This window comes from Salmo trutta, chromosome 12 (assembly GCF_901001165.1).
Source record: "Salmo trutta chromosome 12, fSalTru1.1, whole genome shotgun sequence".
In the NCBI taxonomy this organism is placed as follows: domain Eukaryota; kingdom Metazoa; phylum Chordata; class Actinopteri; order Salmoniformes; family Salmonidae; genus Salmo; species Salmo trutta.
The window spans coordinates 6,717,721-6,743,888 of record NC_042968.1 but is presented as its reverse complement, the minus strand read 5'-3'; the positions used below and the strand labels follow the sequence as shown (position 1 = coordinate 6,743,888).

The 26,168-nt window shown below is 42.2% G+C and overlaps 1 protein-coding gene across 1 annotated transcript in view; it reads right to left on the bottom strand.

Annotated features, from left to right (window-relative positions):
- Positions 1-738: 738 nt before the first annotated feature.
- The window catches only part of LOC115202835 (LARGE xylosyl- and glucuronyltransferase 2-like), a 31,344-nt gene continuing 5,914 nt past the window's right edge, over positions 739-26,168 (bottom strand). The window contains exons 2-13 of the mRNA XM_029766899.1: positions 25,256-25,548; positions 24,933-25,015; positions 24,520-24,643; positions 23,199-23,370; positions 22,680-22,897; positions 15,576-15,701; positions 15,203-15,358; positions 8,827-8,990; positions 8,281-8,559; positions 7,866-8,012; positions 2,450-2,645; positions 739-1,823 (exon numbers count right to left, since the gene is read on the bottom strand). Coding sequence (XP_029622759.1) covers positions 1,626-1,823; positions 2,450-2,645; positions 7,866-8,012; positions 8,281-8,559; positions 8,827-8,990; positions 15,203-15,358; positions 15,576-15,701; positions 22,680-22,897; positions 23,199-23,370; positions 24,520-24,643; positions 24,933-25,015; positions 25,256-25,548 — 2,156 coding nt within the window. The 3' untranslated portion in view covers positions 739-1,625. The remainder of the gene's footprint in view (positions 1,824-2,449; positions 2,646-7,865; positions 8,013-8,280; positions 8,560-8,826; positions 8,991-15,202; positions 15,359-15,575; positions 15,702-22,679; positions 22,898-23,198; positions 23,371-24,519; positions 24,644-24,932; positions 25,016-25,255; positions 25,549-26,168) is intronic.

Sequence of the window (26,168 nt, the reverse complement as noted above, 5' to 3'; positions counted from 1 at the left end):
GAACTTATCCTGTGCAGCAGAGGTAACTCTGAGTCTTCCTTTCCTGTGGCGGCCCTCATGAGAGCCAGTTTCATCATAGCGCTTGATGTTTGTTGCGACTGCACCTGAAGAAACTTTCAAATCTCTTGACATATTCCCGATTGACTGACCTTCATATCTTAAAGTAATGATGGACTGTTGTTTCTCTTTGCTTATTTGAGCTGTTCTTGCCATAATATGGACTTTTACCAAATAGGGCTATCTTCTGTATACCACCCCTACCATGTCACAAGACAACTGATTGGCTCAAATGCATTAAGAAAATAAATTCCACAAATTAGGCACACCTAAATTATTTGAAATGCATTCCAAGTGACTACCTCATGAAGCTGGTTGAGAGAATGCCAAGAGTGTGCAAAGCTGTCATCAAGGCAAAGGGTGGCTACTTTGAAGAATCTGAAATATCAAATATATTTTGATTTGTTTAACACTTTTTTGGTTACTACATGATTCCATATGTGCTATTTCATAGTTTTAATGTCTTCACTATTATTCTACTACATAGAACATAGTCAAAATAAAGAAAAACCCTTGAATGAATAGGTGTGGCCAAACGTTTGACTGATACTGTGTGTGTGTATATATATATATTCTTTAGATGCAGGATGATAAATGCCGGTTATTAGCATGATGTAGAGGAAAGAGCAAATGATATGACACTATGACATTGAGTGGTAAGAATGTAGTATGACATAGCATGGTGACTTAGTGAGCAGCTCATTTAGTCAGTGAGTGCACACACATACTCAATGCCCAGTTTGACCGTGATGCCTGGCTATTCTCTCCGCCCAATCCTTCAGAAGCTTTCAAACAAGGACATACTCTTTCCTTTCAGGGAGCCCAAAAATAGAGAAAGGAAAAATAATGTAATCATTATGCAACATCATAATCAAAACATATATATGCCATATTTGTTTGTTATTAATTGCTAATCATTTACATTGAGAAAAAAACTGATATCATTAAATATCTTATTAAATATAATGGAAAATTATAAGGCTTAAACGTTTCTCCAGTTCGATTGGTCACTCCGAACGTGATTCCGATTCGTCCCCTTGAAGAGACCAGGGAAGATGCAACTTCCTTTTCTTTCAGTTCTGTATTTCCCAAATATCCTGTCCTTGAGTTCCAGGTCCAGATATCCCATGTGGACGTATTGGTTTGAAATGTATTTTCCTCAGAAAAGGCCCTGATTGTCAGAACAAATCATGATAATTGTCACTTACTCCCAGACTTAAAGCAGTCAACCACTCATCCCTCTCAGAGGAACTTCTTCCCAGTGAGCCCAACATCTTGTGACAACTATCATGTCTGTTCTGTTTGTTTCATTGTTTTTATTCCAGTTTGGGCCATAATCCATTATAGCATAGTTGGGTGGGTCATCCCAGCCCAAACCACCCCAGAAAGTTTAACACAACTCCAGAAATTTCTACAAGACTTTAAAGCTCCATCTTGATATCCAAGATTAGTAGTGATATTGGCTGATAGTAGCCAATATTCCCAAACCCCTTCAGACTTGCCAGGGAGCAGCATGGGGGCCGTTGGGGCCCTAGATATGGAGCCCAGTGGCCCTTGGGAGTCCTGGTTTAGATGTTCCTCTGAGCAGTGAGGTACTTGAGGGCGGCTGCGCCGTACTTCCGGGACAGGTCTTGGTGGAACTCTTCTTTTAGGGTCTGCAGGCAGTAGCGGTAGCCCGGGCTGGAGCGAAACTTGGAGATGTCGAAGCTGGGTGCGTGTGGCATGTGGATCATGAACGCATTGGGCAGAACCATCAGGTCGTACTCCTGGGGGGTGGGAAAGGGGTGAAAACGTGTTTTATTTTATTTGTTTATTGGACACGGTCCGTGTACAACAGGCACCACATTTTAGCTACGTAGCTAATACTCATCTGCAGTCCCGGCTGTGACTGAATAGTTTAAGACTCGAGAAACAATGTCACGTTCGTTGATCTGAGGTGCTGAACACTGAAATGTCACGGCTTGACTTTGATTTATGGGCCATTACAATAGCTATTACTCCTGACTTAGCGAAAGCATTAAACCTAATAACAGAGGTCTACTGCGAATCAAATCTGTTCTAATCATTAGCATAACCTTAACTGAATTCCAAAGATGAGTTGAGGTTTTGAATTAAATGTAAATTATAAGGAGTTATTATGTGCAGATTATTTGGGAGTAGAGTCTGAGGATAAAATGTGAACAATAACTTTAACAACCATTTTTCTTCTCAACAAGCCATAAACAGATGAGCATATGCAGACTTTAACTTCATCTCTTTGTCTGCCCGTCTTGTTTGCTATGGTTGTTTGGTCTACCCAATGTGTGCAAATGTACTGTGGTGTGATAATGTGTCTTGGAGGAAAATACATATATTATATTTTAACTCCCCACCATTATCCTCCATACTGTACCTGTGCATCCAGCTCCATGATATGGGAGACCTTGTTCCAGCCAAAGCCCACAAAGCGCTGGTCATACTCAGGGCAGTCCCGCTTCACCACCACATAGGGCTCAAAGTCTGCCTCCCACTCCACTTTATAGGGCGTGGTGGCTGTCCGCCACTTGGCATAGTTGGTAGGAGCATGGCCCTTGGTCCAAACGTGATACCTGGGGAAGGCAAGGAGAAAGAGAAGTGTACAGGTGTGTTAATAATAGTTTTGAACAAGATTGCATTAAGTGCATTCGTGAAAGTATTCAGACCCCTTGACTTGTTCCACATTTTGTTACGTTACAGACTTATTCTAAAATGGATTAAATCTTTAGTTTTTTTTCATCAATCTACACACAATACCTCATAATGACAAAGCAAAAACATGTTTGCTTTGGCATTTACATAAGTAATCAGACCCTTTTAAACAGTACTTTGTTGAAGCACCTTTGGAAGCGATTACAGCATCGAGTCTTCTTGGGTATGACGCTACAAGCTTGGAACACCTGTATTTGGGGAGTATCTGCCATTGTTCTCCACAGATCCTCTCAAGCTCTGTCAGGTTGGATGGGGAGCATCGCTGCACAGCAATTTTCAGATCTCTCCAGAGATGTTAGATCGGGTTCAAGTCTGGGCACTTGCTGGGCCACTCAAGGACATTCAGAGACTTGTCCCGAAGCCACTCCTGCGTTGTCTTGGCTGTGTGCTTAGAGTCGTTGTCCTGTTGGAAGGTGAACCTTTGCCCCAATCTAAGGTCCTGAGAGCTCTGGAGCATGGTTTTATCAAGGATCTCTCTGTACTTTGCTCTGTTAATATTTCCCTCCACTCTGACTTGTCTCCTAGTCCCTGCCACTGAAAAACATCCCCACAGCATGATGCTGCCACCACCATGCTTCACCGAAGGGATAGTGCCAGGTTTCCTCCAGATGTGATATTCGGGCCAAAGAGTTCAATTTTGGTTTCATCAGACAAGAGAATCTTCTTCCTCATGGTCTGAGAGTCCTTTGGCTGCCTTTTCGCAAACTCCAAGTGGGCTGTCAAGGGGCTTTTACTGAGGAGTGGCTTCTGTCTGGCCACTCTACAATAAAGGCCTGAATGGTGGAGTGCTGCAGAGATGGTTGTCCTTCTGGAAGGTTCTCCAATCTCCACAGAGATTGTACTTGGTCACCTCCCTGACCAAGGCCCTTCTCACCCGATTGCTCAGTTTGGCCAGGTGGCCAGCTCTAGGAAGAGTGTTAGGGGTTCCAATCTTCTTCCATTTAAGAATGATGGAGGCCACTGTGTTCTTGGGGACCTTCAATGCTGCAGAAATGTTTTGGTACCCTTCCCCAGGTCTGTGCCTTGACACAATACTGTCTTGGAGCTCTACGGACACTTCCTTCGACCTCATGGCTTGCTTTTTGCTCTGACATGCACTGTCAACTGTGGGACTTTATATAGACAGGTGCGTGCCTTTCCAAATCATGTCTAATCAATTGATTTTAAAACAGGTGGACTCGATGGAAACAGGATGTCTCATAGCAAAGGGTCTGAATTCTTATGTAAATAAGGTATTTCTGTTTGATATTTTGATACATTTTCAAACATTTATAAAAACCTGTTTTCGCTATGCCATTCTGGGGTATTGTGTGTAAATTGTATTTTATATAAAAAAATTAAAATAAGGCTGTAACGTAACAAAATGTGTAAAAAGTCTGTATACAGTACCAGTCAAAAGTTTGGACACACCTAGAGATTTTCTAGTGTACTTTCTACCTTCATATCTTAAAGTAATGATGGACTGATGAAGACAGCTTCGCTGTCGAAACGTTGGTTATTAAATTTTTGCATCTGAGCTCTTAAGAGTGTGCGGCTTTCCTTTATTTTCTAGTGTACTTTCTACCTTCATATCTTAAAGTAATGATGGACTGTCATTTCTCATTGCTTATTTGAGCTGTTCTTGCCATAATATGGACTTGGTCTTTTACAAAATAGAGTTATCTTCTGTATACCACCCCTACCTTGTCACAACACAACTGATTGGCTGAAATGCATTAACTTCCCTGGGCTAGGTGGGACGTTTGCGTCCCACCCTAGTCAACAGCCAGTGGAATCGCGTGGCGCGAAATACAAATACCTCAAAAATGCTATAACTTCAATTTCTCAAACATATGACTATTTTACACCATTTTAAAGACAAGACTCTCGTTAATCTAACCACATTGTCCGATTTCAAAAAGGCTTTACAGCGAAAGCAAAACATTAGATTATGTCAGGAGAGTACCCTGCCAAAAAGAATCACACAGTCATTTTCAAAGCAAGCATATATGTCACAAAAACCAAAACCACAGCTAAATGCAGCACTAACCTTTGATGATCTTCATCAGATGACACTCCTAGGACATTATGTTGTACAATACATGCATGTTTTGTTCAATCAAGTTCATATTTATATCAAAAACCAGCTTTTTACATTAGCATGTGATGTTCAGAACTAGCATACCCACCGCAAACTTCCGGTGAATTTACTAAATTACTCATGATTAACGTTCACAAAATACATAACAATTATTTTCAGAATTATAGATACAGAACTCCTTTATGCAATCGCGGTGTCAGATTTTAAAATAGCTTTTCGGCAAAAGCACATTTAGCAATATTCTGAGTACATAGCTTGGCCATCACGGCTAGCTAATTTGACACCCACCAAGTTTGGCCCTCACAAACTCACAAAAATTGGATTACCTTTGCTGTTCTTCGTCAGAATGCACTCCCAGGGCTTCTACTTCAACAACAAATGTTGTTTTGGTTCCAAATAATCCATAGTTATATTCAAATACCTCTGTTTTGTTCGTGCGTTCAGGACACTATCCGAAGGGTGACGCGCGAGCGCATTTCGTGACAAAAAAAATCAAAATATTCCATTACCGTACTTTGAAGCATGTCAAACGCTGTTTAAATTCAATTTTTATGCTATTTTTCTCGTAAAATAGCGATAAAGGCTGAAAGAAAAAAATTGAGAATTCTCATGAACGCGCTTCTCAGTCTCACTGTTCCCAGGCTGACCACTCACAAACAGAGCTGCTGTACTTCGCCCAGAGACTGCAGACACCCCATTACACTTTCTGGCGCCTTCTGAGAGCCAATGGAAGCCTTAGAAAATGTCACGTTACAGCAGAGATGCTGTATTTTCGATAGAGATGCAACTGAAGGACAAGAAATTGTCAGACAGGGCACTTCCTGTATGGAATCTTCTCAGGTTTTGGCCTGCCATATGAGTTCTGTTATACTCACAGACACCATTCAAACAGTTTTAGAAACTTTAGAGTGTTTTCTATCCAAATCTACTAATTATATGCATATTCTCATTTCTGGGCAAGAGTAGTAACCAGTTTAAATCGGGTACGTTTTTTATCCGGCCGTGCAAATACTGCCCCCTAGCCCCAACAGGTTTTAACCTGTTTGGGGTAGGGGGCAGTATTGAGAATTTTGGAAAAAATATGTTCCCATTTTTAACTGCCTCCTACACCAACTCAGAAGCTAGAATATGCATATTATTGTTCAGGTTTGGATAGAAAACACTCTGAATTTTCTAAAACTGTTTGAATGGTGTCTGTGAGTATAACAGAACTCCTATGGCAGGCAAAAACCTGACAAGGTTTCAAGCAGGAAGTACCCTGTCTGACAAGGAGTCGTGCGTCTTGCATCTTTTTATTGAAAAGTAAGGATCTTAGCTGTAACGTGACAATTCCCAGGGCTCCAATAGGCTCTCAGAGCCCGCGAAATAACTGAAGGTTTACGAGGGAGCCTCAGGTTGAAACAGATTATCGCCTTTTGTAAGTGGATGCTCCGAGGACCTTTGAATGATGCGCGTGCATGAGTCGCTTCTGAGGAGAAATTTTATTCGGCTGTTTAGGCTCAATGCATACTCCCGGTCGGAATATTATCACTAATCTACGAGTTGAATGGCATAAAAATTGGTTTTAAACAGCGGTTGACATGCTTCGAAGTACGGTAATGGAATAGTTAGACATTTTTGACACGCCAATGCGCCATGCGCGAGACCGGGAAGAAGCATTCTAGAACTCACGAACAAAACGTCGCTGTTTGGATATAACGATGGATTATTTGGGACCAAACCAACATTTGTTATTGAAGTAGAAGTCCTGGCAGTGTATTCTGATGAAGAACAAGCAAGGTAAGAACATTTTTCTTATAGGAAATGTGATTTTGGTGGATGCTGACCTGGGTGGGTATCTAAATAGCTAGCCCTGTAATGCCGGGCTATGTACTTAGATTATTGCAAAATGTGCTTCATCCGAAAAGCTATTTTAAAATCGGACATATCGAGTGCATAGAGGAGTAATGTATCTATAATTCTTAAAATAATTGTTATGCTTTTTGTGAACGTTTATCGTGAGTAATTTAGCAAACTGTTAGTAAATTCAACGGAAGTTTGCCGGGGGTTATGCGTTTTCTGAACGTCACATGCTAATGCAAAAAGCTGTTTTTTGATATAAATATGAACTTGATTGAACAGACATGCATGTATTGTATAACACAATGTCCTAGGTGTGTCATCTGATGAAGATCATCAAAGGTTAGTGCTGCATTTAGCTGTGGTTTGGGTTTTTGTGACATTATATGCTAGCTTGAAAAATGGCTGTCTGATTTTTTCTGGCTGGGCACTCTGCTGACATAATCTAATGTTTTGCTTTCGTTGTAAAGCCTTTTTGAAATCGGACAGTGGGGTTAGATTAACGAGATTCTTGTCTTTAAATAGCTGTAAAATAGTCATATGTTTGAGAAATTGAAGTAATAGTATTTCTAACGATTCAAAAATCGCGCCACTGGAATTTCAGTAGCTGTTACGTAGGTGGGACGAAATCGTCCCACATACCCGAGAGAGGTTAAGAAGGAAATACATTCCACAAATTAACTTTTAAAAAGGCACACCTGTTAATTGAAATGCATTCCAAGTGACTACCTCATGAAGCTGGTTGAGAGAATGCCAAGAGTGTGCAAATCTGTCATCAAGGCAAAGGGTGGCTACTTTGAAGAATCTCAAATATAAAATATCTTTTGATTTGTTTAACAAATTCAAAGTTTTTTGGTTACTACATGATTCCATATGTGTTATTTCATAGTTTTGATGTCTTCACTATTATTCTACAATGCAGAAAATATTACAAATAAAGAAAAACCCTTGAATGAGTAGGTGTGTCCAAACTTTTGACTGGTACCGTATATATTATCAAATTACTTCAATGTATCAATGTAATCAATGTACTAAACATAGTATCAAAATCAGGATGCCTGTTCCAAGTTATGTCATCTGGGTCTATTTCAGAAGGGCCATTCAAACCTCCTGATCTACAAGCCAGATTGACCAATGGGGTGAGCTGTTAGTGCTGGTGTACCTGAAGGTGTAGAGGGTCCCGATGTCCAGCATGGAGAGCAGCTCAGCTTTGGATTTGGGAAAGGAGAGGCGGTAGCGCAGCGTCTCAAAGGCCGGTACCACCAGAGCCTTCTTAGTGTTGGCCATGTCTAACTGGACCACTGACTTTCTGTGGGGATAAGATAGAGAAACAATTCATTTACAATGAATACTGTTCATCAGCTAGAGCCACAGCTCCCACTAGTTGGTTGGAATGCATTGCTGGCAACACCTTAGCTGTGGGTTCGACTCCCATATGGGCCATATATGAACATCATACATATGTTGTCTGTAAATTTCTTTGGATTAAAATGGCTGCTAAATGACAAAACACAAATCTCAGCCAGTGTTCTGTCTATGTTTATGATGGAACATCTTTGGGAAGAACTACAACTCACCTGAGGTAATCATAGAGGCCGTACATGGGCAGGAAGTCCACGTCTGCCAGGAACACATAGGGTGTGTTGGCGTTCCTCAGGGCCACATTTCTCACCAGGTTGACAGGGTAGAACTGTCCCTCCTTGTATACGATATGGTAGCCCACGTTCTTACGGTTCTTCAGCACCTCGGAGGCCTGGGCGTAACGCAGGAACTGTTGGGCCTCAGCGTCGGACATGTACAAGGCCAGGCTGATAGGGCCTTCCCAGTGCTTACATATAGCCTCCAGCATCTGTAACCTGAGAGAAATAGAGATGACATAAAATACATACAGAGTCGTATAGTATCACACACATGTATAATGATAATAAAAGCATTGGTGGAAGTAGAGAAGAAAAGATGGAGGAGGGGAAGAGGAAGAAGTAGAGAAATAAGCAAAATACAATCATATTTGTGGAGAGGTGCACTCCTGATTAGCCATAACGTGATAATGAATTCAAGCTCACATCTCCAACAACTAGTAAACCAAAGGCCAGTAGGGTCAGAGCTATAAGGTGAGTGTTTACCTGTCCATGGAGAGCTGTGCGACCAGCGTGACGTCCGTGTCGTCCCCGGTGGGCGTGTACTCGTACTGCAGAAAGTAGAGGTGCACGCGGTGCACTGTGATTCGCTCCCGCCGGAAGTCATAACACTGGTCGTCTTCATCCAGCTCCTCCAGAGCTCCTTGTAACTGGAGAGGAATGGACAGAGGGAGGTCAAAACCAATGTTTTATTGTAAATATTCCCTCTAATAGGCTAACATGGTTTCATGCGAGCATGTGGCACACCTGTACACTCTGTTGTATTCTGTCTGGATGTCCATGCGTATGATAGTATAGTGAATAAAGGTATGGTGAATGTTAAAACCTACTTGAGGTGTTAGGGAGTGGTTTGTTAAATGTTATACAACGGGTGGTGCAAATCCTGAATGCTGATTGGTTACAGCCGCATTCCAGCCGGTGTCTATTCCACAAGATACCACCGGCTAAATCTATGACGTTAAGGCAATTTATAAACTTGATCTCCACTATAAAAGCATCTAGACATTATCTCACATTTCTTTTAGACTAACATTTAGTTTTCAACAGCGGAGATTTGTATAGACCTTGCAACATTGTTTCAATTTTCAAATTCTATCTCCAGCTGTCCCATAGTAATGAACGTTCGGGAGTCAAGACTGCGACAGACAGACAGGCAGGCAGCGTTTCTCAGCCAGTCGAAATCATGAATCAGTTGGCATACTTTTTATGGGTATATACAAAGAAATGTCAATAGAAAGAAGGTAAAACAAAGTGCAGCTAGTTTGTAGTCTTTCCGGCTTCAGTTTGAAGCTGTGTTAGCTGTGTTGTTGGCTAGCTCCTCTGAACAATAGTGTCCTGACGAGAGAGCGCATGTTCTATTCCGGGCGAAATCACACCTCATTATAAACTTAATCTACAAAAAAGTTAATTGGTGCCTATTAATCCTTCTGCCATGCAAACCTATTTTAGTTATGTGCCCTTCAGAGTGACTACACAGAAATATTTGGGAATTTGGGTCACACACAATTTAAAAGATGTCTATCAAGCCAATTTCCCTCCCTTGATACTCTGCCTGAAAGAGGACCTTGAACGGAGGGATTTACTTTTTCTTTCTGTCACGGCCGTCATAGTGAGTAGACCAAAATGCAGCGGGTATGTGAATGCTCATATTAGCTTTTATTGAACACTACACAGAAACAAGAAAACGAATGAACGACAGCTAAACAGTTTTGCAGGCTTTACACAGCAGTGCAAAAACAACTTCCCACAAAAGACAGGTGGAAAAAGGGCTACCTAAGTATGGCTCCCAATCAGCAACGATGTACAGCTGTTCCTGATTGAGAGCCATACCAGGCCAACAAAAAGAAATACACAACATAGAAAGAACATAGAAATACAAAACAAAGAACAATACCCAAAAACCCCCGACAACACAAAACAAACACACCCCTGCCACACCCTGACCAAACTACAATAACAAATAACCCCTTATACTGGTCAGGACGTGACACTTTCTTTGGATGGAAGAATTAACATTGTTAAAATGAATGTATTACTTAAGCTTTTATACTTACTTCAATGTATTCCTATCTTTCTAACAAAATATTTTTTTATCTCCATAGATAAACTGATATATGCTTTTATCTGGAACAAGAAAAACCTTCGGATACGTAAGAGCATATTGCAGAGATCTCGTCCCCAGGGTAATCTAGCACTTCCGAACTTTCAATACTATTACTGGTCAGCTAATATAAGAATCATTCTATATTGGATGACAGAAATCCCTGATATTACAGGCCCGAAATGGTTGACCTTGGAGATCTCATCCTGTGGCCCCACCTCCTTAGCAAATAAAGGAAAGCCACACACTCTAAGAGCTCAGATGCAAAAATTTAATAACCAACGTTTCGACAGCGAAGCTGCTCTTAGAGTGTGCGGCTTTCCTTTATTTTCTAGTTTTCTACTCCGCTAGCCAGCACCTCGCCTTTATAGGTGTGCGTTTCTTTTTTTTCTAGATTGTTCTGTTACCCACCTCCTTAGCAGCCTTACTTTTCTCAAGACTTGCATTAGCTGAGCCTGTTTCCAAATACACTAAAAACACTATTGTGAAACATTCTCTAAAAATCTGGAAACAGTTCAGGCGATCGTTTGATCTCAGTGAATTTTCAACTTCTGCCCCATTATTAAAGAACCATACATTCTCTCCGTCATTATTAGACCGTGCGCTTCATATCTGGTCTGGAAAAGGGATCTCCTCACTGATCAACTTGTACATTGATAAGGATTTTTCATCTTTGGAACAGTTAGTACAAAAGTTTAATACCTAGATCCCATTTCTTTAGATACCTGCAATTGCGTAGTTTTGTATCTTCATACTCTAGTAACTTCCCATCACGCCCACCTACCTCCCCTCTATATTCTCTTTTTAAAGTGAACTCTTATATCAAAGGGGGCATAATCTCGATCTATACGTTATTAAACTCGCACAATCTGGATTCCCTGTACTCTCTTAAGAACCAATGGGAAGGGGATTTACAGACGAAACTTGGCAGAGTATGCTTCAGAGAATACATTCTTCATCTATATGTCTAAGACATGTCGTAATTCAATTTAAAATTGTTCATCGGCTGCATTGGTCAAAGGCAAAATTATTCAACATTAGGCCAGAAATAGATCCCACTTGTGACCGATGTAAGCAGGCTCTCGCTACTTTATTTGTTGTTTCATTGTTATGGATGTACCCATATAAATGTCACTAGAAAACAGCTTAAACACACGCAAATGAAGCTACTTTGTTGTTATTCTGGCTGCACTGGTTGACCGGACTATAAATTAGCCTTAGTTGTCTAGCTAGCAAGCAAAGAATAAGAACGCTGCCAGCCAGTACGGCAATAGAACATTTAGAATGAAAGATACAAAACAAAAAGACTGAACGACTGGGTTGCATCTATGGCAACCGAACCGATAGAATGAACAACCAGGCGGCTTGGGTAGCAACCCTAGATTTGTGTCGGGACTATATCCTGTGGAAGGATGAAATAGTATGACTATTTTCATAAAAATAATGGTTTTAATGAAAATATGAGACTCGTTTCAGGAAACTAGGCGAATGTTGCGGGTCACTATTTCACAGGAGAGCCAATTGAATGTAAACTCTCTTAATCAAAATGCGTTGGAACGTGAACTTTCATGTGTCTTAATAACAGACTTGTATGCCATCTGTCAATATGAATACAATTGTTAAATTACGAGCCCAGTTGGTTTAGCCACAGAAAAAGCGAGCAACCTTCCCGCTAGCCATGATTGGCTGAGATAATGAGTGGGCTGGACATGCCGAGAGATGAGTTTGGATTGGTCTGCCATACAGCTCGCTTCTGTCTATTTGAGCTGGTCAGTATGTGTAGGTAATCCTGTCAAACACAGCTTTGTTTATGTCTCGCATAGTAGAACTGCATAAGTGTTGCTCTCCACTTTCTGGAGGACTGAGATTTTGAAATCAGTGTAATTACAGTATGATAGCTAAGGAGATGGCGAAAACACCTGTCGTTGGATTACATCTTCAAATGAAAGGCAACCATGGCATCCGTGACAGGGAGAGGCATCCATCCATGATGTATACGGATAAGATAGTCTAGCTAGCTACATTTTCAGATATTACACTTTCTAATTTTGACAGAAAGTCATTTTCATTTCAAATTAAATTGTACTAGCTAGCTAGCTAACGTTCGCTGGCTGGCTCACTAGCTACTGTTACGTGTATGATCTTATTATTCGTATCTCAGAGGCATTTACTTTGCTAGTTATAGCCTAATGTTAGCCACAGTAGCTAGCGTTGGACCTGGTTGGTTAGCTACCTGCAGATTCATGCAGGGTAGTAATGTCATTATGGTTATTCATTGATTATGGTTCATTGTTTAGCTAGCTACAGGTCTTAATAATAACAAAAGACTCCACTATGCAAGTAACCATTTCAATAGAATGTCACTGCGACAACGGTTGATAGACTGAGCTGGTAAATTCGCTCTGGCTATCTACTCCAATTTCAGAGCACTCTAGTCTGAGTATGCCAGAGTGCAGAATAACTGACGAATTTACGAATGCTCAACACCCGTTGCATATGGCCGGTGTCAGTAAACGTTGTCAAAAAAGTGTAAATTGTTGTCAGGAGCACAGTTGCAGTCCCCAACATAAAAACAGCCTAACCAGCTCTGCTAGGGCGAGTAAAATGGTCAATGAGCTGTTCTCTCATTTGTGTCTGGAAGCAGCAGTTAGCTTGGGTGCTTGACTGTTGTTGTTAGGACAGAACGCTCGGATCAACTCTTAAAGAGATGGGTGGGGCTAAAGCTTAAGAGGGTGTGATCGATGCTGAATGGTTGTAGACAAAGAAGAGCTCGCCAGTAGGTACCAAAACATTGGCCATTTTCTCAAAAGTGAGGTTACAAGTTTATCAACTTAAAAATGCAGTGTATAATATACCATTTTGTAGCTCTGTGTCTCTGCTTTTATCCAATGTAAAAAAAAAAAAAACATTTCAAATTGTGCTACATAAGACCGAATCAAGGCAGTTGATCACATATGTCAATCATTATTTGAATATGATGGTAACCTGTTGTATAAAAGTGCTAATGCCCTCGAAGCCGGTGTTTGGAGGATATATTGACACGGTTTGCCGCAACACCCATGCCAATATACCCTCCAAACACCGGCTTCAAGGGCATTTTACACACACAGAGACGAATACAAAGCCCTCCCTCGCCCTCCATTTGGAAAATCTGAAAATAATTCTATCCTCCTGATACCTGCTTACAAGCAAATATTAAAGCAGGAAGCACCAGTGACTCGGTCAATAAAAAAGTGGTCAGATGAAGCAGACACTAAATTACAGGACTGTTTTGCTAGCACACAATGGAAAATGTTCAGAGATTCTTCCGATGGCATTGAGGAGTACACCACATTAGTCACTGGCTTTATCAATAAGTGCATTGAGGACGTCGTCCCCACAGTGACTGTACGTACACACCCCAACCAGAAGACATGGATTATAGGTAACATTCGCACTGAGCTAAAGGGTAGAGTTGCCGCTTTCAAGTAGCGGGACTCTAACCCGGAAGCTTATAAGAAATCCCGCTATGCCCTCCGAAAAAAACATTAAACAGGCAAAGGATCAATACAGGACTAAGATCGAATCATACTACACTTGCTCCAACGTTCGTCGGATGTGGCAGGGCTTGCAAACTATTACAGACTACAAAGGGAAGCATAGCCGCGAGCTGCCCAGTGACACGAGCCTACCAGATGAGCTAAATAACTTCTGTGCTCGCTTCGAGGCAAGCAACACTGAAACATGCATGAGAGCATCAGCTGTTCCGGACGACTGTGTAATCACACTTTCCGCAGCCGATGTGAGTAAGACTTTTAAACAGGTCAACATTCACAAGGCCGCAGGGCCAGACAGATTACCAGGACGTGTACTCTGAGCATGCGCTGACCAAGTGGCAAGTGTCTTCACTGACATTTTCAACCTCTCCTTGTCTGAGTCTGTAATACCAACATGTTTCAAGTAGACCATCATAGTCCCTGTGCCCAAGAACACTAAGGTAACCTGCGTAAATAACTACCGACCCGTAGCACTCACGTCTGTAGATAATGCTTTGAAAAACTGGTCATGGCTCACATCAACACCATTATCCCACTTCCATTTGCATACTGCCCATACTATCCACAGATGATGCAATCTCTATTGCACTCCACACTGCCCTTTCCCACCTGGACAAAAGGAACACCTATGTGAGAATGCAATTCATTGACTACAGCTCAGCGTTCAACACCATAGTGCCCTCAAAGCTCATCACTAAACTAAGGACACTGGGACTAAACACCTCCCTCTGCAACTGGATCCTGGACTGCACGGCAAGTGGTACCGGAGAGCCAAGTCTAGGTCCAAGAGGCTTCTAAACAGCTTCTACCCCCAAGCCATAAGACTCCTGAACAGCTAATCAAATGGCTACGAAGACTATTTGCATTGCCCCCCCCTTCTACGCTGCTGCTACTCTCTGTTATTATCTATGCATAGTCACTTTAATAACTCTACCTACATGCACATATTACCTCAATTACCTCGACGCCGGTGCCCCCACACATTGACCCTGTACCGGTACCCCCTGTATATAGCCCTGCTATTGTTATTTACTGCTGCTCTTAATTTTATTTATTTTTACGGTATTTTCTTAAAACTGCATTGTTGGTTAAGGGCTTGTAAGCAAGCATTTCACTGTAAGGTCTACAGCTGTTGTATTCGGCGCATGTGACAAATAAAATGTGATTTGATTTCTTTTGATTTATCACTTAATTATGGTTAACGTTAAGATAATGTTTTACTCACCTGTACACTCTCTGAGGTGGCATGGCTGGGGCAGCCAAACAGCTCACGTCTCAGTAGGTTCCCATCGTACTCTAGGAAGGTTAGGTAAAGGTTCCTGAAGAACTCCACATGCTTGTTCTTCACACGAAGTTTCTTAGGAGAGTTCCAGTGAATCACCTGACACGGGACATAAACATGTTACCATGGTGACCTGTAGCCAGATGACTAGACGCAGTACATTCATAAAGAAATAAGTCAGGGATTTTAGTATATTGAGTGTGTGTGTGTGTGTGTGTGTGTGTGTGTGTGTGTGTGTGTGTGTGTGTGTGTGTGTGTGTGTGTGTGTGTGTGTGTGTGTGTGTGTGTGTGTGTGTATTTCACTGCATAACCCTACCTTGAGGTCAGACACCTCTGTGTAGCACTGTTCGGAGCGTGTGTGGTCAGACAGCTGAACGTTCCAGAAGCAGGGCAGCTGATGCACTAGGACTGGGTTCTGCTTAATGAACGCATTAAAGATGTCCTGCACACAAGATTACCCACTCACATTAAACACCTGTGTAATACCCTCCTTGAAAAAAGGGTTCCAAAAGGGTTCTTCGGTGTCCCCATGGGATAAACTTTTTTGGTTCCATGTTTACTCTTTTGGATTCAATGTAGGACATCTCTATTGAACATTTGGCGCATGTGTAAATGTGAATGTTTACTATTGTGTACAAGAGTTCTATATGATCTTAATGTCAAAACGAGTGTGTATAATACTCTTAGAAAAAAAATGGTCCAATCTTGAACCTAAAAATATTCTTCGGCTGTCCCCATAGGAGAACCCTTTGAATAACCCTTTTTGGTTCTTGGTAGAACTCTTTTGAGTTCCATGTAGAGTTCCATGTAGAACTGTGTAAAGGGTCCTACATGGAACTCTACATGGAACTCAAAAGAGTTCTACCAAGAACCAAAAAGGGTTATTCAAAGGGTTCTCCTATGGGGACAGCCGAAGAATATTTTTAGGTTCAAGATTGGACCATTTTTTTTCTAAGAGTATTATACACACTCGTTTTGACATTAAGATCATATAGAACTCTGGCACACAATAGTAAACATTTACACATGCGCCAAATGTTCAATAGAGATGTCCTACACACTTACATTACCATTTGCCTCATACACAGTATGCTTTGAGGCATAAGATTACCCTATATCAGGGTTCCCAACTGGCGGCCCGTGGGTCGAATTTTGGCCGAGGGTGGTTTTATTTGTACCCCAACATTTTTAGATATATACAGTTGAAGTTGGAAGTTTACATACACTTAGGTCAGAGTCATTAAAACTAATTTTTCAACCACTCCAAAAATTTCTTGTTAACAAACCATAGTTTTGGCAAGTCGGTTAGGACATCTACTTTGTGCATGACACAAGTAATTTTTCCAACAATTGTTTACAGACAAATTATTTGACGTATAATTCACTGTATCACAATTCCAATGGGTCAGACCTTTACATACACTAAGTTGTCTGTGCTTTTAAACAGCGTGGAAAATTCCAGAAAATTATGTCATGGCTTTAGAAGCTTCTGATAGGCTAATTGACATCATTTGAGTCAATTGGAGGTGTACCTGTGGATGTATTTCAAGGCCTACCTTCAAACTCAGTGCCTCTTTGCTTGACATCATGGGAAAATCAAAAGAAATCAGCCAACACCTCAGAAAATTGTAGACCTCCACAAGTCTGGTTCATCCTTGGGAGCAATTTACAAATGCCTGAAGGTACCACGTTCATCTGTACAAACAATAGTATGCAAGTATAAACACCATGGGACCACGCAGCTGTCATACTGCTCAGGAAAGAGATGCGTTCTGTCTCCTAGAAACAAATGTACTTTGGTGCGAAAGTGCAAATCAATCCCAGAACAACAGCAAAAGACCTTGTGAAGATGATGGAGGAAACAGGTACAAAAGTATCTATATCCACAGTAAAACAAGTCCTATATCGACATAACCTGAAATGCCGCTCAGCAAGGAAGAAGCCATTGCTCCAAAACCACCATTAAAAAAGCCAGACTACGGTTTGCAACTGCACATGGGGACAAAGATCGTACTTTTTGGAGAAATGTCCGCTGGTCTGATGAAACAAACATAGAACTGTTTGGCCATAATGACCATCATTATGTTTGGAGGAAAAAGGGGGAGGCTTGCAAGCCGAAGAACACCATCCCAACCGTGAAGCACGGGGGTGGCAGCATCATGTTGTGGGGGTGCTTTGCTGCAGGAGGGACTGGTGCACTTCACAAAATAGATGGCATCATGAGGATGGAAAATTAGGTGGATATATTGAAGCAACATCTCAAGACATCAGTCAGGAAGTTAAAGATTGGTCGCAAATGGGTCTTCCAAATGGACAATGACCCCAAGCATACTTCCAAAGTTGTGGCAAAATGGCTTAAGGACAACAAAGTCAAGGCATTGGAGTGGCCAACACAAAGCACTGACCACAATCCCATATAAAATGTGTGGGCAGAACTGAAAAAGCGTTTGCGAGCAAGGAGGCCTTTCAAACCTGACTCAGTTACACCAGCTCTGTCAGGAGGAATGGGCCAAAATTCACCCAACTTATTGTGGGAAGCTTGTGGAAAGCTACCCGAAACGTTTGACCCAAGTTAAACAATTTCAAGACAATGCTACCAAATACTAATTGAGTGTATGTAAACTTCTGACCCACTGGGAATATGATGAAAGAAATAAAAGCTGAAAGAAATCATTCTCTCTACAATTATTCTGACATTTCACATTCTTAAAATAAAGTTGTGATCCTAACTGAACTAAAACACGGAATTTTTACTAGATTAAATGTCAGGAATTGTGAAAAACTGATTTTAAATGTATTTGGCTAAGGTGTATGTAAACTTCCGACTTCAACTGTATATATATTTAAATTTTTTATTGTTGGACATAGAAGACTGTAAAAACACCAGGAAATCAGCTTCAAGTGATTTTTATTCAAGACATCTGTTCCCAAGTACTTCCACGCATAATAGAGAGTCACTTGATCATATACAAATGTGAGCAAGGTTTGAAATGATTCGGTTTTAGTCTAACATTTTATCTGTTTGGGCTTCTTGCAGTCAATTTGCAGTCTACAAATTATTTGTAATTATGTTCCGGCCCTCTGACCATCCGTTCAAGAAAATAATTGGCTCAATCTAGTTAGGGGGAGTGATGAGCTCTACAGCAGAGTCTCACAACTCAATCGCTGGTTGAAAACTGTTTTCTGTCCCTCCCAAAAGATAGAATTTGTAGATAATTGGCCCTCTTTCTGGGACTCACCCACAAACAGGACCAAGCCTGGCCTGTTGAGGAGTGACGGACTCCATCCTAGCTGGAGGTGTGCTCTCATCTTATCTATGAACATAGACAGGGCTCTAACTCCCCTAGCCCCACAATGAAATAGGGTGCAGGCCAGGCAGCAGGCTGTTAGCCAGCCTGCCAGCTTAGTGGAGTCTGCCACTAGCACAGTCAATGTAGTCAGCTCAGCTATCCCCATTGAGACCGTGTCTGTGCCTCGACCTAGGTTGGGCAAAACTAAACATGGCGGTGTTCGCCTTAGCAATCTTACTAGAATAAAGGCCTCCTGCATTCCTGCCATTATTGAAAGAGATCGTGATACCTCCCATCTCAAAATAGGGCTTCTTAATGTTAGATCCCTCACTTCAAAGGCAGTTATAGTCAATGAACTAATTACTGATCATAATCTTGATGTGATTGGCATGACTGAAACATGGCTTAAGCCTGATGAATTCACTGTGTTAAATGAGGCCTCACCTCCTGGTTACACTAGTGACCATATCCCCCGTGCATCCCGCAAAGGCGGAGGTGTTGCTAACATTTACGATAGCAAATTTCAATTTACAAAGAAAACCACCAACGACGTTTTCGTCTTTTGAGCTTCTAGTCATGAAATCTATGCAGCCTACTCAATCACTTTTTATAGCTACTGTATACAGGCCTCCTGGGCCATATACAGTGTTCCTCACTGAGTTCCCTGAATTCCTATCGGACATTGTAGTCATAGCAGATAATATTCAAATTTTTGGTGACTTTAATATTCACATGGAAAAGTCCACAGACCCTTCCAGACTCCCTCTGCCTACCCAAGGACGTCAGAGGACAAAAATCAGTTAACCACCGAGCTGAGGAACTGAATTTAACCTTGTGCAATACCCTAGATGCAGTTGCACCCCTAAAAACTAAAAACATTTGTCATAAGAAACTAGCTCCCTGGTATACAGAAAATACACGAGCTCTGAAGCAAGCTTCCAGAAAATTGGAACGGAAATGGCGTCACACCAAACTGGAAGTCTTAAGACTAGCTTGGAAAGACAATACCGTGCAGTATCAAAGAGACCTCACTGCTGCTCGATCATCCTATTTTTCCAACTTAATTGAGGAAAATAAGAACAATCCAAAATTTATTTTTGATACTGTCGCAAAGCTATCTAAAGTGCAGCATTCCCCAAGAAAGCATGGCTTTCACTTCAGCAGTAATAAATTAATGAACTTCTTTGAGGAAAAGATCATGATCATTAGAAAGCAAATTACAGACTCCTCTTTAAATCTGCGTATTCCTCCAAAGCTCAGTTGTCCTGAGTCTGCACAACTCTGCCAGCACCTAGGATCAAGGGAGACACTAAAGTGTTTTAGTACTATATCTCTTGACACAATGATGAAAATAATCATGGCCTCTAAACCTTCAAGCTGCATACTGGACCCTATTCCAACTAAACTACTGAAAGAGGTGCTTCCTGTGCTTGGCCCTCCTATGTTGAACATAATAAACGGCTCTCTATCCACCGGATGTGGACCAAACTCACTAAAAGTGGCAGTAATAAAGCCTCTCTTGAAAAAGCCAAATCTTGACCCAGAAAATATAAAAAACTATCGGCCTATATCGAACCTTCCATTCCTCTCAAAAAAAATTGAAAAAGCTGTTGCGCAGCAACTCACTGCCTTCCTGAAGACAAACAATGTATACGAAACGCTTCAGTCTGGTTTTAGACCCCATCATAGCACTGAGACTGCACTTGTGAAGGTGGTAAATGACCTTTTAATGGCGTCAGACCGAGGCTCTGCATCTGTCCTCGTGCTCCTAGAACTTAGTGCTGCTTTTGATACCATCGATCACCACATTCTTTTGGAGAGATTGGAAACCCAAATTGGTCTACACGGATATCAGTTTGTCTCTGTGAATGGTTTGTCCTCTGACAAATCAACTGTAAATTTCGGTGTTCCTCAAGGTTCCGCTTTAGGACCACTATTGTTTTCACGATATATTTTACCTCTTGGGGATGTCATTCGAAAACATAATGTTAAATTTCACTGCTATGCGGATGACACACAGCTGTACATTTCAATGAAACATGGTGAAGCCCCAAAATTGCCCTCGCTAGAAGCCTGTGTTTCAGACATAAGGAAGTGGATGGCTGCAAACTTTCTACTTTTAAACTCGGACAAAACAGAGATGCTTGTTCTAGGTCCCAAGAAACAAAGAGATCTTCTGTTGAATCTGACAATGAATCTTGATGGTTGTACAGTCATCTCAAATAAAACTGTGAAGGACCTCGGCATTACTCTGGACCCTGATCTCTCTTTTGAAGAACATATCAAGACTGTTTCAAGGACAGCTTTTTTCCATTTACATAACATTGCAAAAATCAGAAACTTTCTGTCCAAAAATGATGCAGAAATATTAATCCATGCTTTTGTTACTTCTAGGTTGGACTACTGCAATGCTCTCCTTTCCGGCTACCCGGATAAAGCACTAAATAAACTTCAGTAAGTGCTAAATACGGCTGCTAGAATCCTGACTAGAACCAAAAAATGTGATCATATTACTCCAGTGCTAGCCTCCCTACACTGGCTTCTGTTAAGGCAAGGGCTGATTTCAAGGTTTTGCTGCTGACCTACAAAGCATTACATGGGCTTGCTCCTACCTATCTTTCAGATTTGGTCCTGCCGTATTTACCTACACGTACGCTACGGTCACAAGACGCAGGCCTCCTAATTGTCCCTATAATTTCTAAGCAAACAGCTGGAGGCAGGGCTTTCTCCTATAGAGCTCCATTTTTATGGAATGGTCTGCCTACCCATGTGAGAGACGCAGACTTGATCTCAACCTTTAAGTCTTTACTGAAGACTCATCTCTTCAGTAGGTCCTATGATTGAGTGTAGTCTGGCCCAGGAGTGTGAAGGTGAACGGAAAGGATCTGGAACAACAAACCGCCCTTGCTGTCTCTGCCTGGCCGGTTCCCCTCTCTCCACTGGGATTCTCTGCCTCTAACCCTATTACAGGGGCTGAGTCACTGGCTTATTGGTGTTCTTCCATGCCGTCCCTAGGAGGGGTGCGTCACTTGAGTGGGTTGAGTCACTGAAGTGGTCTTCCTGTCTGGGTTGGTGCCCCCCCTTGGGTTGTGCCGTGGCGGAGATCTTTGTGGGCTATCCTTGGCCTTGTCTCAGGATGGTAAGTTGGTGGTTGAAGATATCCCTCTAGTGGTGTGCGGGCTGTGCTTTGGCAAAGTGGGTGGGGTTATATCCTGCCTGTTTGGCCCTGTCCGGGGGTATCATTGGATGGGGCCACAGTGTCTCCTGACCCCTCCTGTCTCAGCCTCCAGTATTTATGCTGCAGTAGTTTATGTGTCGGGGGGCTAGGGTCAGTCTGTTATATCTGGAGTTTTTCTCCTGTCTTATCCGGTGTCCTGTGTGAATTTAAGTATGCTCTCTCTAATTCTCTCTTTCTCTCTTTCTTTTTTCTTTCTTTCTCTCTCTCGGAAGACCTGAGCCCTAGGACCATGCCTCAGGACTACCTGGTATGATGACTCCTTGCCGTCCCCAGACCACCTGGCCGTGCTGCTGCTCCAGTTTCAACTGTTCTGCCTGCGGCTATGGAACCCTGACCTGTTCACCGGACGTGCTACCTGTCCCAGACCTGCTGTTTTCAACTCTCTAGAGACAGCAGGAGCGGTAGAGATACTCTCAATGATCGGCTATGAAAAGCCAACTGACATTTACTCTTGAGGTGCTGACCTGTTGCACCCTCGACAACTACTGTTATTATTATTATTTGACCATGCTGGTCATTTATGAACATTTGAACATCTTGGCCATGTGCTGTTATAATCTCAACCTGGCAGAGCCAGAAGAGGACTGGCCACCCCTCATAGCCTGGTTCCTCTCTAGGTTTCTTCCTAGTTTTGGCCTTTCTAGGGAGTTTTTCCTAGCCACCGTGCTTCTACACCTGCATTGCTTGCTGTTTGGGGTTTTAGGCTGGGTTTCTGTACAGCACTTTGAGATATCAGCTGATGTAAGAAGGGCTATATAAATACATTTGATTTGATTTGATGATCCCTGCCCGATATTAACATATGTTAACAAAAGTAATGATCTAAAGAGTATTTAATAATATTCTGAATAAAGATAATAGACTATAATAGAATAAAAGTAAATAAACAGACCTGGTCAGCCAGCGAGGTACTGAGCATGCTCATTAGCTCTCTCTCGGCGGTCAGCCTCCACATCTGCTCCCAGCCAATCCGTCGCAGCCTCTCCAGGTAGAGCAGGATGACCCCAGTGTTGAAGCCTCGTCCCAGGGCGGGCCAGGGTTTGTGGTTCTTCCACAGGTTCCCCAGGTACCAGTCACTCTGGTTCTCCACCAGACCTATCACCTGCTTGTCTGCAATCACAGCATCACCAATCATCATTCATCCGGATTTTAAAATGCTGATTATCATTGGTAATGAGGTGTAGTCTTCAGCATTGGTAATGAGGTCTTCAGCATTGGTAATGAGGTGTAGTCTTCAGCTTTTGAACTACTAGTTTATCAAATATAACTTTTGTCCTCTAGGCATTTTTGCCCTCAAGGGATTGTTGCTTTATAGCATAAAAAAAGTACAATTCATTGCTTTATCACTCAACCAATGAATTCATTATTCAATCAATCAACCAGAAATCTTTATCAAGGTCAAAGGTCGTACCAGTAAACTTCCTGAAAATGGCCCAGAGCTCAGCGATGTCAGTGGCAAAGGTGATGTCCGTATCCAGGACTATGACCTTTGTGAGGTCAGAGGGCAGCGCTTTGGTTAGGGTCAGCTTCATCAGGCCGTAGATACCTGAGTAGTGCTTGTTAGGTATCCATGACACCTCAGACTGGAAGAGAAGAGAAGGTAGAGGGATGGAAAGAGAAAGCAAGAGCGAGGTTGAACAACTTTAGACCTCACAAATATTGATTTAAAAAAGAAAGGGAACAAAGTTATAAGGTATGAAAAAGAATGTAATTAGAAGCAACACCACTGTGGATCTATGTCAGGTGTGTAAGGGTATTCTCCTTCCTTTAAATAGCTAACTTGCTCAGACATCCGTTTCCTAAGATCCCTTTAGTATAAAAGACCCTTTAAACCAGAGGTGAATTGGAACATTACTACTGTTTACTCAATAGCATCAACCTTTAAAAGATATCACCTCTTTTTATGCCCAGGATATACCCATATGAATACGGAAACCTGCATAACTCTTGGCATGCATCTGGGAAACCATGTCTGATCATTTATTCCTCTTGATTCTATAGAACGGGATCTGCATAAGTGAATCATTTGCAAATATAATCAGCTCAGAAGATGCAGTGTTTCCTTCTCTGTTTGAACTGAGTTAATGAAAACTGTGAGTAGGTTGAGACATTTGAGAGCACAAGGGGCTTTTGTTCCTGCTAAGCTTGTGGAGGCTGAGAGAGAATTCGATGATGGGGACAGAGACGGAACCAAGTCATATTACAGGTCGAGGAAGGTTATTATGTGAATTGAGCAACAACATGTTACTTTATGAACCCTTTATCAATAGCAAAGAGCCAAAGCTAGACGCACACATCCACCCACCAACAGTACATGCACGCAACACACACATACTACACACAAAGACACAGTTCATGCATACATACCCCCCCCAACACACACCATTTTTCGATTTACACAGACACACAGTGACTGAGCGGAGAGGACAGAGGAGTAGAAAGACTGAGGTGACACATCACATCACTGTTATAAGAGTAGGGAAAGGGAAGAGAAGGAGGGAGTAAAGAGCACGTAGAACAAGGAAAATTGAATGAGAGCAAGTGTGGTCTCCAGTCCTTGTGAAGTGTCTACTTGATTTATCTTTCTCCTGCCAACTGATTGATTGGAAAGGGGTGGAATTCCCCTTTAATGTCAATGGTTGCTCACAGAGTGCACACCATTGTTTTCCTAAAAACTGATTTAAAAGTTAGAGCAGACACTCAGGCTCCTGAGGACCATAGTTGGCATTTACCTTGAGTTCATCTGCGTCGTAGAAGCTAACTTGTACAGACGGAACCATCCAGGACTGGAACAGAGAACTCAGGATCTGATTGGCTACTGCGTCTGTGATGAAGTGGAAATGGAGAGGGTTTTTCCTGAGAGAGCGAGAGAGAGAAAGAGAGAGAGCGAGAGAGAGAGAGAGAGAAACATATGCCAAGAGCTACTCAAGTGCTTAATCTCTCTGATTATGAAGAGTCTAGCATTTCCTAAACTTCCAATAATTAATTAATAAATCATTCTCATTTTTACAAGTGGCCTTCGAATTGACTTCATCCTTATTGGCTCAGGATTCATCAAGTCGAACAAACAACTACTGTTGCTATATTAGGTGTAGCTGAAGCTATAGCAACGGGTGTAGTTGTATGTGAAGCTCTGTTGTGTTACCTGTGGAACAGGATGGACTTGACCAGGGTGACCACATCTCTGCTGGCGTTGTGACCGGCACACACGCACGCTACATGGATCAGCTGCACAGAAAAGAGAGAAGCTATGCCATCAACACCGCGGCGAATATCAACTCCCTACATTTTAGCACTATAGCCATGTTATTTAACTATGTCTATGTTCTTTTATCCAAAACACATAAACACCAATGACAGTAGATTTGACATATCAACTTAATAACACCAATGACCAAACAGCGAAGCTAAACTAAACACAGCTAAAACACAGAGCTGCGCTAAAATAAGTATTTGATCCTGGCTCACCTCACACTTCAGTACGGTGGGCGAACGGGGACACTCTGTGTGATTGGCTCTCTCCTCGGCCGTGTTCTCCACATCCTCGGGCCCAGTGTCAGCTGACGCCCCCCACACCGCGTTGCCGTAGTTACCACCGTCGGCGGGCTGGCCGGCCGTGCCCTGCAATTGGCTGAGCTGCAGGCGGATCTGCCGGTTCTCCTCCTCCATCTCCCGCACCCGCGACTCTAGAACCGCTCGCTCTAGAACCCGTGCCTCGGGCGTCTCTGACAAACAGGGGGACAGGAGGAGAGAACGCCCATCTGGAGAGGGGGGAGGGGAGGCGAGGAGGGGATAGATGGGAATTAGGATTAGGGTTGAATAAAATCTTTCATTTCTAGAGTTGTATAACACACAAAGCTGACACAGCTGAAATGCACTCTGGGAATGTTCACACCCTGTTCCTGGTCGCTCAGAGGAAAGTGGGTGAGGGAGAGAAATACTGATATGTAGACAGTCAGACCTAATACTGACACAGATACTGTACAAGGACAGCCTTGTCCTCTCGTGTGTACACAGTAATTCACTGCTTCCTATGGCTATTCTGTAGAGCTGAAGTGAACCTTACTGCACTATAACACCCCATCAGTCATCTCAGGTACAGTCTGTGTGAGAGAGGATTTGCATGCACATGTGTGCACTTGTGAACTTTGGCGCGCTTCATAAATTGGTCTATCGTTTTTGTTTACAACAGGATACTTAACCACATTCTCGGACGAAGATATCTCGGAATGTCGAACAGCCCTCAGAATTGTTAGTACAGATGCCGTATCTTAATTTGAGCCAGTTTCACACAGAAAGATTATAATCCTGCAGCAAGAGGAAAGGTGAATTGTTAGGGACAGATCGAAATTGGGAGGAGTTGTTTGTTTGTTTTTTTGGG